The 13,235-nt window shown below is 43.3% G+C and overlaps 1 protein-coding gene across 2 annotated transcripts; it reads left to right on the top strand.

The window, feature by feature from the left end:
* Positions 1-2,403: 2,403 nt before the first annotated feature.
* LOC139913424 (3-hydroxy-3-methylglutaryl-coenzyme A reductase-like) lies at positions 2,404-12,975 on the top strand. Of its 2 annotated transcripts, none has more exons than XM_071901437.2 (20): positions 2,404-2,508; positions 3,090-3,293; positions 3,424-3,535; positions 3,770-3,857; positions 4,260-4,344; positions 4,482-4,587; positions 4,715-4,821; positions 4,944-5,063; positions 5,294-5,427; positions 5,572-5,858; positions 5,985-6,139; positions 6,277-6,471; positions 7,046-7,204; positions 7,283-7,440; positions 7,579-7,684; positions 7,994-8,164; positions 9,960-10,100; positions 10,703-10,861; positions 11,484-11,638; positions 11,753-12,975. In XM_071901437.2, exons 2-20 carry the CDS (start codon positions 3,132-3,134, stop codon positions 11,805-11,807), a joined length of 2,655 nt encoding a protein of 884 aa, XP_071757538.2. In that variant the 5' UTR covers positions 2,404-2,508; positions 3,090-3,131; the 3' UTR covers positions 11,808-12,975. The 2 variants fall into 2 exon arrangements, with proteins under 2 accessions (XP_071757538.2, XP_078142610.1); XM_078286484.1 differs by lacking the exon at positions 2,404-2,508 and adding an exon at positions 2,557-2,679.
* Positions 12,976-13,235: the final 260 nt, after the last annotated feature.

Genomic DNA, 13,235 nt, shown 5'->3' with positions numbered 1-13,235 from the left:
AGTTAGGCCCCAGTCTCCTGACCACCCTGATGGCAGTTAGGACCTGTGCCTCAACCAGACCCGCCTGCAGACTAGCAGACTGTAACAGTCTAACAGGTAACACAGGGTTGTGCAACAATGGCTCCTGAAACACCCACCGCTGCAGGCAGGCGGAGTCTCTCGTGATAGGGAAAGACTTCAACCATGACAGACAACTGCATGACAGAAAGAATGGGGTGAGTTCAGGGAAGTCGACTGTCTCTGGATTCAGCAGAAACAGCTGGCGGCCATAACTCAGTCCTCTGGCCCTCCTCAGGAGATTCAACGCCAGTCCTCTCCAGCTGAGCTCTGCATGATACAGCAGTTTCTGGGCTGTTAGTAGCCGAAAAGCCATAATCCCACTTTGTAGGTACAGCAGTGCAGCTTTTGTCCAATGTTGACCTGACCAGAAAAAGTCCACCAATTTTTTCCGTAGCTCCTCTTGCAGGCCTCTTGGGGGCTCTAACACACACAGCCGGTGCCAGAGTGCTGAGGCAACCAGGAGAGAGAGAGGGAGAGAGAGAGAGAGAGAGAGAGAGAGAGAGAGAGAGAGAGAGAGAGAGAGAGAGAGAGAGAGAGAGACTCTTTTGCCAGGTTTCATGCTAATAGCCCCGATGACTAATAAAACTTTCCTCAACCTAAGAATGAACAAAGGGAGGACTTAATACAAAAACAGAATAAGATTACGATAAATGTTTTACAAATATGGTTGTACAGGAATTCAAAACCCTTACAGAAAAACCACAAGAATTTCCCATGTGAACATGATTTTCCTCATGTGTACAGATGTGTTATCACATGTAATTATGTTCAAGTTCAAGTTCAAGTTCAACAACTTTATTTGTCCCCGGTGGGGCAACTGGTTATGCAGCAGTGGGACGCATTTAGCACACATAAAACACAGGGCACATAAATACAATACTAGACCCAAAGACATAAATACACAGTAAAATACGCAGTCAATTAAAAAGATACAACATTATGCAAATAATTACCTTTTCCTCCTAGAGTTTAGGAGGGAGATGGCAGAGGGTATAAAGGAGTGTTTGTATCTGTTGGTTTTAGCTAGTGGAAGTCTGAGGAGGATACCAGATGGCAGAAACTGAAACTGTTGATGTAAAGGATGGGAACAATCAGACAGGATGGATTCTGCTTTCTTATATAACTGTTTGTTGTAAAGATCCTGCAGAGTTTCCTGTGCAGTGCCAGTTATTTTGCTACAGACATTGGCCACCTTATTGAGTACATTTTTGTGTTTTACCTTGAGGGATTGATACCAGCAGATAAAAGAGAAAGTGAGCAGACTCAATAAAAGATCGATATCGTTATCACATGTTATGTGGAGCACCTGAAAATGTTCCAAAACCACACAGTTCCACATATTGCCCATGTGATGCGATGTGTTTCACATGGGATTTTTCCACGTGAAATACATGTGGTTTTGGGATAATGTTTACATGCGACTCGAGTCTTGTTGACTTTACAGTGTTTACGTCAGTGTTTCTGGATGTTGTTTAAAGATGCATGTAAAGACCATAAAATTAGGCCTCAGGACAGAGAATTTGCTGGTATGAATATCATATTTAACCTACTATGGAATGAGAGAAGGTTGATAATGTACAGAGCATTAGCGTCAGTAAAATCATTTTTGGTTATCCCAAATTATGTGTGCTCTTCTTTCACATTGAAGTGAATGATTTTTCTGTGTGAAAGGTCTTCAAATCAGTGCAAAATGCTGCTATATGGACATTCCCAGAAAAGATGCCTTAAAGTTTCATCGTGATTTTTACAAAAGCAGCAGTGGGTGACACTATCTAATCTATATTTCTTAAATGGATTTCACGGGATAGGATCAATGCAGTTTCAAATGATACCTCCTTTACTTAGATATTTTTACTAGTAGCCAAGACCATTTCCATTGGATCATCTCTTATTCCAGCGAAATACTGCAGGAGTAGTAACAGAATCTCTGAGAATAACATTCCGTATGCATTTGTCAGTACCTTTGCTTCTTATTAAATGATACTCTGCATTAATATGTAAATGTCACCAGGACCTAAAGAAGCTATTGCAGATTTTATTCCCTCAGGAGCAGATGATAGAAGCATTATGGCTCCATTGGGGATTGCATTAAACACAATAGCATATTCTTTTGGAGTAATTCTTCATATCTTCAAGCAGCTGGCTAATAAACATGATCGCTCTGTCAAATCATGTAGTGTTACTCTTGAATATTATGCTATTGTTGTTCCATATAAAGCTCTCCGACCCAAGCGTCTAGCCTGCCGAAAACTGACAAGAAGAAGAAGAACCGTCCGGTTTCACTCAGCATGACCACGCCCCTCGACCCCTCGACTTGCCTCTTTAAACAACGTCACATTTGGCGTCACGATTTCCGCATCGCCATGTTGCTTTCGTTAAGTTACATCAGGGACAGTGAGTAAGGTGTGGATGGGTCATCATTATTTCGGGGAGGACCCTCTGATGAAGGTGAAGAATTGCCTTTGGATTTACGTGCTTTCTCTGTTCTTCTCTCATAGCGACTGTAAACATGTTATAAAGCGGAGGCACGAAATGACCTTGGCGACAGTCGGTGTTGTCCCGGTCTGACAGCTAACGGAATGCTAACCGAATGCTAACGTTAACTCTATCGTTATTCCTGTGAGTCCCAATCCTAGTTTGTGATTAAACTAGTGTCTGTTAGCGAAACTGTTTACAAATGTACACTAAAATGCAAGGCAGGAATTATTTACTCGGAAATTTGACTAAAAATCTTGACTAGAAGGCTAGCTAGCAGTTAACATTGGCTGGGTTTCAAAAAGAATTAATATAGGTCTGATAAGGTTGTGTTTATCGTATGACTCGGAACAACTGGGCTGAAAGTGGTCACACCGGGCCCCTACTGGCTTCTTGTAGACTTGGTTTGCCGTCATTAGCGCAAAAACCCTTTCCATATTAACTACAGTTAGTTTGGACCTTGTTTAATTCAAATTCTACCCTATGAACTGCGTAAAAGCTTGTCTTGATGAGATGGGCGTGGTGGGATAAATGTCTCCTCTTTTTCAATACAGGTGAGTCGGTGACCTCAGGTAGCGGGAAGGTGTCCTTAGACCATGTTGACCCGTCTGTTCAGGCTGCATGGCCTGCTGGTGGCTTCCCACCCGTGGGAGGTAATAGTGGGCACCATCGCCTTCACCATCTGTCTCATGTCCATGAACAGCTTGGCAGCCAGCAACCAGATGTGCACCTGGAACGAGTGCCCCAAGCTCCAGGAGGTGAGTCCGCCTACGAAGAGCTTGACCTGGGTGTGGCAGGGGAGGTGTTACGTACATCTCGCCTTCAAGTGCCAAAGTTGTGTCTAGGCCTTGACATGGGCACATGATCATGAAGTGCTTCTTCCTACAGAAAATCCTGAGCAGTGACATCATCATCCTAACGGTCACACGCTGCATGGCCATCATCTACATCTATTTCCAGTTCAAGAACCTCCGACAACTGGGCTCCAAATACATACTGGGTCAGTATGATGGGTGTTGCAGAGGTTGTGGTTTGCACACAGCAAGCCATCCTGCTCATGTTCAACATAGTACCAAGTGGCATTGCTCCTTATTGATAATTGATCTTCTCTCAGTTTTATATACAGTTCTAAGGATACTCACTCACCTCAGCTGAGAATATGTCACATGCAGTACAAATTTGCCCCGTTATTTTCAGTGTCACAATAACATTTTGGTTTTTTTCTTCTCTCCAGGTATTGCCGGTCTATTCACAGTATTTTCCAGCTTTGTTTTCAGTACAGTGGTCATTCACTTCTTTGGGAAAGAGCTGACAGGCCTCAAGTAAGCATTCCTTACAGACTTACGCAGACTTATTGCGAGTAGAACATCATGAAATAACTGATTTCATACAATAGTTTACAAACTGTTTTGCAGTCTTTTGGCTTGTGATTGTGGTTACTAATGAAGCCTTTCCAGAGACCAAAAATACTTTTATCCATGTGATTTGGACGAAGAGCCTTTGTGAAAAGGTTTTAAAAAAAAATCTCCCTCCCTATGTTCAGCATACTGGAGTTATTGTCTTACCCCACTGTGTTGACAATAGATTCAGAAAGGACTACCTATCCCAACACATAGTCACAGAAGTGCTAGTAAACTTATTAGTATGACATTTTTATCTCCATCTCATTTTCTTTGGTGGCAGTTGGAGCATCCCTAATTTTTATTTGACTCTTTTCCCTGCAGTGAAGCCCTACCGTTCTTCCTCCTGCTCATTGACCTGTCCAAAGCCTGCGCATTGGCCAAATTTGCCCTCAGCTCAAACTCTCAGGTAATGTTACACACCTATTCTTGACTTGTGTGACTGTGTAAGTTAGGACTGTCTTTGATTTAAGACCCATCTGTTCACATAGAGAATGTAGTTGAGGTACCACTGAGTAGTGAAATGGCCCTGTGTCTTGTGTATAGGAGGAGGTGAGGGAGAACATCTCCCAGGGCATGGCCATCCTGGGCCCCACCTTCACCCTGGATGCTCTGGTCGAGTGCCTGGTCATCGGGGTCGGCACCATGTCAGGTTAGTAATGCTAATTCTCCTTGTCCTTAGACATGTTGTTATTTGCTGTATGCTGTACATTTATTATTGAGTGATAATGGCAAATTGATTGATACAAAATTAATACTATCCTTTATCGTTTTCCCAGGCGTGCCCCAATTAGAGATCATGTGTTGTTTCGGCTGTATGTCTGTCCTGGCCAACTACTTTGTCTTCATGACCTTCTTTCCTGCGTGTGTCTCTCTGGTCCTGGAGGTAAAGATGTGCTATGGCTTTTGGGAGAATTATAGTTTTGAGACTGATGATTCATCCATGTGTGTTTCTGAGTTCTTTGCCTCTAACTGTGTGTGTGTGTGTGTGTGTGTGTGTGTGTGTAGCTGTCCAGGGAAAGCCGTGAGGGCCGTCCTATCTGGCAGCTGAGCCACTTTGCCCGTGTGCTAGCTGAAGAAGAGGACAACAAGCCTAATCCTGTAACCCAGAGGGTTAAGATGATCATGGTGAGAAACAACCTTCAATTTTGATATTAGATATTAAGAAAACATTTTAAAACAAGGGTCTATGTTGATTGGTCAAAGCACTGTAGTCCATTTAAAAGCGTTGTGCCACCTGGATACACTCCAGGGTAAAGTTGATGTTGTTTTCATTCATTGTCATCCATAAAGCATGGATAATAAAGTAAGAACTAAGTCTAACTATCTTTCATTTTATGGTTCTCTCTCCTCCCCAGTCTCTGGGCCTGGTCCTAGTTCATGCCCACTCTCGACTAGCAGCTGAGCACCCAGGTCACAATCGCACTGTGGAGGGGCCCGTCGCCAACAGACTGGACTCCAGTGGCACCATGTGGCCTCTGCAGCTCACCAGGTAGCCATGTAACAAGAATGACTGTTGGGTTCATTCCATACATAAGTTTCCCTATCAATAATTCTCTGTGCAACGCCCCAATCTGGTTGTGAATGACAAGACTAACTGATGAATGACCATGTCTGTCTCTCTGCTCTCTGTCAGTATGGACTTGGAACAGGTGATAACGCTTGGCCTAGCACTGCTCCTGGCTGTGAAGTACGTCTTCTTTGAGCAAACAGAGGCTCAGTCCTCCTTTTCTCTAAAGAGCCCCATCATCAGCGCCCCTCCAACTCTGAGGCACAGGGTGGCAGAGGACTGCTGCAGGAGGGACATGCCAGCACCCAAACCCCTGAAGACCATGAGCAGTACCCCAGCACCCGGCCCCACCCCTCCCGCTGTCTCCGACTCTAAATCTACCCCTGTGGCTGGCCTGGCCTCCAAAGAGAACGGTGAGTCTTGCCTTGATTATTTCTGCTATCTTTTATAAATTCTGTCTTTATTGTTAAAACCTTTCATCACTTTATAACTACTTTTTTGCCTAACTATGTCTCTCTCTGCTGATTCCTCGACACCAGAGGTGATTCAGCCGCTGGCAGGCCCAGTGGAGAATGGCCCCTGTGTTTCATGCTTAGGGGACGCTCTTGCTGACACACCCTCTGTTCCTCAACTAAGCTCCGCCTCAGAGCCCCGGAAGCTGGACGAATGTATGGCCATCCTCACAGATCCCCAGGTGAGTAGAAGGAAAGCAGAAGGACAGCTACTATTTGTAGGTGCAATATAGTCACAGGGTATCTTGACATATGAAAGGTAACGTGATGCATTTTCACTTGAAAAGATATCTCAAATTTTCTCCTCGATGCTCTCCAGAGGGGTGCCCGTTTCCTTAGCGATGCAGAGGTGATGATGCTGGTGACCTCACGCAACGTCCAGACCTATAAGCTGGAATCTGTCTTGGAAACTCCAGAGCGGGGCGTGGCTATCAGGAGGGAAATGCTGTCATCCAAGCTGCCTATTTCTTCTGCATTGGCTTGTCTGCCTTATAAGGACTATGACTATTCTAAGGTACTGGACCAACTGGTGTATCAGTAAAATCTATAGTCCCGCTGTATTGCTTAAACGATATGGTACATTCTAAAAGTACTTTCTAATTTTCATCCAAATAGACAGTGTGTGTATTGTTGTGTAATCTACAAGCTGAATATTTACTTTACATTTTTTCAGTTGTAATAGCTGTCGCATTGTTTTTATCCAATTTGCAGTGTAATCCTTACTAATTCGTTTTGACAGCTTGGCAGTGTTGTTACATCCACCTGATTTGAATGACAAGCTTGTTAGATTCTGATGGGGAACCCAGTGATCTTGCCCACCAAGTATTAGACCTATTTCCCCTTATTGTGCTCACAAGCACTATTTTGTCTTTAACTAATGGCCTAAAATGTCATTGTTCATCAGTAAAACTATGTGCATTCTTTTATGAAAGGGCTAATCTACTTTGTCCTCCTGTTAGTTGGCACACAAAAAGTTCTGTTGGCTTTGAGGACCATTGGCTGTTGCCTCTTACAGTCTGTAAGACACAGTTACAGTGTGCTCAGTGTGTAATGACTTTGACTTGTCCCTTTGTCTTCCCGTCCTGCAGGTGATGGGCACTTGCTGTGAGAATGTCATCGGGTACATGCCGGTGCCGGTAGGAGTGGCTGGTCCTCTTCTGTTGGATGGGAAGCAGTTTTACATTCCTATGGCAACCACAGAGGGCTGCCTGGTAGCCAGCACTAACAGAGGATGCAGGGCAGTTGCTGTAAGTGAGGAATTTGTAGCTGTTAGAACACTATGTGAATGTGTGTGCTGTACTGACTGTCTTGTCCTCCATGTCCAGCTGGGCGGTGGTTGCAGCAGCAGGGTCCTAGCTGACGGTATGACCAGGGGTCCTGTGGTGAGGCTGCCTTCAGCGTGCCGGGCTGCAGAGGTCAAAGCCTGGCTTGAGACCTCGGATGGCTTCTGCATCATCAAAGAGGCCTTTGACCAGACCAGCAGGTCTGTATAAACGCTTTGATCGGCTGGAAGCGCTAGTAGAATGGTTGAAGGCATGCCCATCTCCTTTGGTCACATTTATGAAACTTACTGTAGTACATGAGGATGTACAGGTCATAAATGAGTGTTTGCACCTGCTAGGTTTGCTCGTCTGGAGAAGCTGTTGATAAGCTTAGCTGGGAGGAATCTGTACATTCGCTTCCAGTCGCAGACAGGAGACGCCATGGGCATGAACATGCTCTCCAAGGTAAGACCACATCTTGTATACTAAGCTTGCTTGAAATAATCCAAACAGACTGCAAAGAGTCAGGAGCTGATGCAGTTTGAATGAATATATGCAGATTCCTATCGCCCATGTCTCTGGGCAGCTGAAAAGGCTTTATTATTCAGTTGAATGTGCACTCTGTTGTCTGCACAATAAAATGGTGTGACAGTAGCTCCTTCCACCTCAGAATACAAAGATACCATTGGTGTTTCTTATGTGTCCAATACTGCAAATGCTCAATTGTGTGTGTGTGTGTGTGTGTGTGTGTGTGTGTGTGTTTGACTTTTCCAGGGAACTGAGCAGGCTGTGCGCAGACTCCAGCAGCAGTATCCAGAGATGGACGTGCTGTCGGTCAGTGGGAACTATTGTACGGACAAGAAGCCTGCTGCCCTGAACTGGATCCTGGGCCGGGGCAAGTCTGTTGTGTGTGAGGCCACCATCCCTGCCACGGTGGTCCGAGAGGTACAGAAAACCAAAACCATACTCCTCTGCTTGCTGTTCTTTTCTCCTTTTGAGTCTAACAGAACAACCAGAATTGTCTAGTCACCAGTCACTACCAATCACAGATCTGTTATGAACTTATTCGTTGTATCCTTTATTTGGTTTCCTCAGTGTGTTTTGTTTACCCCCTTATATAAAACACATACTAGATAGCTTGCCCAATATACAGTATTAGCATCAAGTGCAGGGTTTTTTCTGGCTCAAAAAGAGCCTTAGGTAGTGCCCAAGCCCGGCTGGTCTGGCTTTGTCATCATGGCCAAGTTGACACCTATAACCCTTATATTCCAATTTTATGCCTTTATAGACACCAGTTTTTGGCATAGACTCATAACATTGTCCTAGTTGAGGCATTCTTGTAAATCTTTTTTTTTTCATATTTTTCCATGGCTAAGAGGATCAGAACAGGCACATAGGTTTGTCAGTATTAATTCATCACTTTATTTGTTCCCAACAGGGATCTTTGTAGCTGGCTGGGATCTCTTTGATTCCATGAGTTTGTCACAGGGCAGCAATTGCTAGGCTAGGATTGGTCAATCTGTCTTCGGGGGAGGGGTTTATTGACGGGTCAGTTGGTTTACTCTACAGGTGAGCCCACCTACGGCGCGGGGGTTAACCAATAGTTAAACTGTTGCAGAGAAATCATATGAAAAGTAAAAGTAATGTAATCAATTATTTTTGGGAAACCTTGTGCTCAAAGCGTGTGAGATCATAACTAAGCAGATGGCGTAGCCGTTGTGTGGTGCTACAGGCCTTGTTTCAGTTTGGTAAGTGTACTTTCACCTGACTGTGCAGTGGAAGCTTGCTACAACATACACTGGAGGATCTACCAGCTAGTCAGATCCTGCCTGTAATGTTGCAATCGTTAACTGGACATTTTCAACCTTACCTTGGCTTTTTGCCGTCATTCTCCACCCGTTGATTCTTCAAAGGTTGATAGAAGTTGTAAATTGTACGCTTCTTCTTGTCCATAATGTAACTTCATCTATACTCTGTTCACTTTGGCTCGCTTCACCTGCCAGACATCCACTCTGCCCTATTTGACCGGCCTCTGCTTCTTCTTTGCTAGACTTATGGCGGATCGCAAAACCATAAACCAGCTTCCTCTCCTGTCACTACTGATGGAATGACCTGCGCCCTCTGTGGATGGAAGGCTTAATCATATTACAATCCACTCTTGCGCCCCTCTTAAATAGGCTTTTGTTTAAAAGCAATTTTCGAGCAGATTCAAATTCAATTTTCAAAATTTTCCTTAGGCGGCTCAAACTTGTGATTAGGTGGCCCACTCAATATTTTACAATGCAGGAAAAGCCCTGAAGTCATCTGTTAAAGGTGCAATAAGTAAGAATTTTACTGTACCATAGCACAAAATGACCATGGGTGGGTTTGATAGGGTTGTTGATCAATACCAATGACTCAATGATTACTTTACCAGGCACTGAGATTTCTGGCTTTCAGAAACTCATTTTCTGGCTTGTACTCTGTTTTGAAGAAAAAAAACATTCTCGGATTTTCAATTGCTCAAAGATGGAAGACGGTCCTAGAAGAGAGTGACCAGTTCCGTAACAGTTCGACCAAGCCTCTTAGCGCTTCACTAGACATTTCTATTGGATCTCTGATTAGTTAGCTTACTCATTTGTATTGTGAAAGTGTGACTTTTATATTTCTGTCCATTGCAGGCTACCATAAGAGCCATCATATCCAAAAACCAAATCATACACTACTTAATGCCCTTTTAATCTTTTGTTGTGTTGTGTAGGTGTTGAAGAGCAGCACAGCTGCTCTGGTGGAGCTGAACATCAACAAGAACTTTGTGGGCTCGGCCATGGCTGGCAGTATTGGGGGTTTTAATGCTCATGCTGCCAACATAGTAGCAGCTATCTACATTGCTTGTGGACAGGTAATGGATCACTCAGTTCTCTTGGATCTGAAAATACTGCATTGTATGTATGTATGTAATTTGGCAAAGATTACAAGTGACTAAGAATTAAGGTAAAATTAACTATAGATGAGTCAAGGTGGTGAAACAGTACAACTTTCTGGGCAACTCAAAGGGTATCGTATCTTATTAGCAGGGTTGGGTAGTAACCGAATACTTGTAAAGCTGTTACGTATTCTAAATACAAAAAAAACAATTTAACCAATACCTTACCTAAAACATAACATCAGCAACACAAATGTGACGCACAAAAAAACTTGACTAATACCGCTCTGGAGAAGTGCTAGTAAACCCTGGGTTAAAGTTGAGGATAAACTACTTTCCAACTAGCAAGTATGAAACGCTTGTTATCCCAGTGTTAAAAACCAGGTTAACCCAAATAAAAACTGTTAGAATCTGTAGTGGGAAAAAATAACTTGCAGCCAAGAAACATTCAGATAACTTTTTGAACCTGTGTCTCACTTTGTTGATAATTATTGTTGCTTTTGGCCATCTACATTGCCTAAAAAACTGTGTACTGCGTCACCGCCCCAATTGAAGGACATTCCTTTGCTCCGGTTTAGGACCCGGCTCAGACAGTCGGCAGCTCCAACTGTATAACTCAGATGGAGCCCGCCGGTCCGGAGGGAGAGGACCTGTACATCAGCTGCACCATGCCTTCCATAGAGCTGGGCACCGTGGGAGGAGGCACCAACCTGCCGCCGCAGCAGGCCTGTCTGCAGGTACTGCTGCTGCACTGTGTGTGTGTGTGTGTGTGTGTGTGTGTGTGTGTTTCTATCTACATCAGGGTTATCATAATTTTGGATATTTCTATTAGTCTATTTTTGTGTAGTTTTCAATGCAATTTCGTTTTTTTAATTTAGTTTCAGTTCTAGTTTTAGCATTTTTGGGAGGGGTAGTATTTTTAAAGGTTCAGAACAGGTATGTGTTTGCAACAGGTATTGTGTAATACAAACAATAAAGCAAAACATTATTTTCTTTTTTACCTGCACATAAACAAAAAGATGAAAACTAAACACATTTCACCTATATTTTGTGTTGTATATTAGTTTTACAAGTAGACAAGACAGTTTTAGTTCATTTTTAGTTTTTTCACAAAGTCTAGGCTAGTTTTTATTTTTATTTTGGTTTACAACAGTATTTTTGAACACCTAGTTTTCATCTTAGCTGTGAGTGAGAAAGTGTTTAAGAGCGACTGAGTGCGGGAGCTGCTTGTGCATCTTTCTGTTCAGGTCCTTCACTCTGGAAGTGGGTGAGTGAAAGTGTGTCTGAGTGATGCAGAATAAAAGAATTTAAAACAACTAACGGAGCTGGTTCTTCACTGTCTCCACCTGTGTGTTGTAGATGCTTGGCGTCCAGGGAACCAGCCCCACCCAGCCAGGAGAGAACGCCCGCCGGCTGGCCAGCGTGGTTTGTGCCTCCGTCCTGGCAGGAGAGCTCTCCCTAATGGCCGCTCTAGCTGCTGGACACCTTGTCCAGAGCCACATGACCCACAACAGGTCATTTTCATTTTTGGATTGGTATTTTAGCTGTGTTTCTTGTAATCTGTAAATGTCATAGTTTTGCTGATTACCCAGTGAGTGCTGACGCTCATCCCGGTTTTCCTCTCCTAGATCCAAAGCCAATCTTCGAGAAACACCCTCGTCACAGTCGGAGAAAGCAGCTTGACATAAACGTTGATGGTCCATTCAGAACTTGCAGTGCATCCTGGGAGTCAGCCATAGTGAATGAGTGCTCCCAGTGTCAGGCTGAACACTCCAGCTAACAACAGAAAACCTTGCCATGAGCAGTGAGAGAGGACAGAAGTGACTCTTCATGAAATGGCTGTGAGCGGAGCGCTTTGGGTCACGGACATCAAGGGGTCACAGGCTGCTGATAACTGGACCCGACACACACTAAAGACTACAGCCAATGTGTGCTTGCTTCGGCTGTGTCGCCCAACTGATTGTAAAAAAGATAAACCTTTTGGTTTGACTTTTTATGCTGCAGTTCCAATGTTTTTTTGGATTACTTATTTGTGCCATTTGTCTGCATTTGGACATTGCGGTAATGTGACAAGAGTATATAATGATAATATTTTGAGATAGCCTTCACTGTTGTTCGCACTGATCTTTCAGACAACTCTGAATAATGGATAGGGTTTGGATTGGTAAAATCTACCATGCTGTGCAAAGTCTTGAATAAGTAATCTTCGGCCTTTTTAAGAGTCATTTAAGGACGATGGCAAAGAGCCTTTTATATCGCACCATGGAAAGACACAGCTTACATGCAAATTTATAAATGTATACATGGTTTATTCCATGTAAATGCACGTAGAGAAATCGTCAGACTGTTACATCTATTTGTTCTTTCTGAGAAAGTAGTCTTTGCACTTGCCAAAATCTTGCTTGAGAGGCAACAGAGTTACTGTAATAAAGTGACATTTGTTCAAATTGAGTTTAAAATGCCAATTTTCTTTCTGAATGTATTTGATCGTAATATATCAGTGTTGCAGCCTAATGCACTGTAGGATATCACTACCAACAGGAATTTCCAAACTGAGGTGCTACTGTATGCCAAGTATGTGCAGTATGCTGTAGTTTGATTGTGGCTGTCAGTGAAGGATGTTTCTTCTTGGTTTTAGAAAAGGGCACCTGTCGTCAGAACTGCACTGAGTTTATCGCAATGTGGTTTTGTTCTCAGTCTGTTTTTCAAAGGGATTTCACCAACCCACAGAGACAGAAAATTGCAATGTGTGAAGGGAAGGTTGCTTCTTTGAGTGTTTTGTGTGATGAGAGGAAAATGCAAAATCAAAGCCATATGAATTAGCTTAATAAACTTCTTTCCTACATGCTCATATCTGTTGAACTGATGAATTACTGACATGCTGAAAGTAATACCCATACAGGATGGGTTTTAGGCTTCATCGACTACAAGGAGGTTCTCATGTATGCCATTTGTCATAAAGCAATGAAGTGGCCTTATATATTGTGGAGAAGTCAAGCCTTAGCATATTAGGATACCCAACTGTAATCTGTTCATGTCCAAGGATTTTATGTTTTATTTAAAAAAATAAATTACATTATGTTCCCATTCTCATTTGCCTGCTTGTAACTG

The sequence above is a fragment of the Centroberyx gerrardi genome, chromosome 2 (genome assembly GCF_048128805.1).
Source record: "Centroberyx gerrardi isolate f3 chromosome 2, fCenGer3.hap1.cur.20231027, whole genome shotgun sequence".
Lineage (NCBI taxonomy): Eukaryota > Metazoa > Chordata > Actinopteri > Beryciformes > Berycidae > Centroberyx > Centroberyx gerrardi.
This window is presented reverse-complemented; position numbering and strand designations above follow the sequence as displayed.

What these genes read in the sequence shown, in the direction of transcription:
- LOC139913424 (XM_071901437.2), top strand. Translation starts at nt 3,132, where the DNA reads ATGTTGACCCGTCTGTTCAGGCTGCATGGCCTGCTGGTGGCTTCCCAC. An exon ending in CCCTCAGCTCAAACTCTCAG is followed by an intron (nt 4,345 to 4,481) that starts GTAATGTTACAC and finishes TCTTGTGTATAG; the next exon opens with GAGGAGGTGAGGGAGAACAT. An exon ending in CGGGGTCGGCACCATGTCAG is followed by an intron (nt 4,588 to 4,714) that starts GTTAGTAATGCT and finishes TCGTTTTCCCAG; the next exon opens with GCGTGCCCCAATTAGAGATC.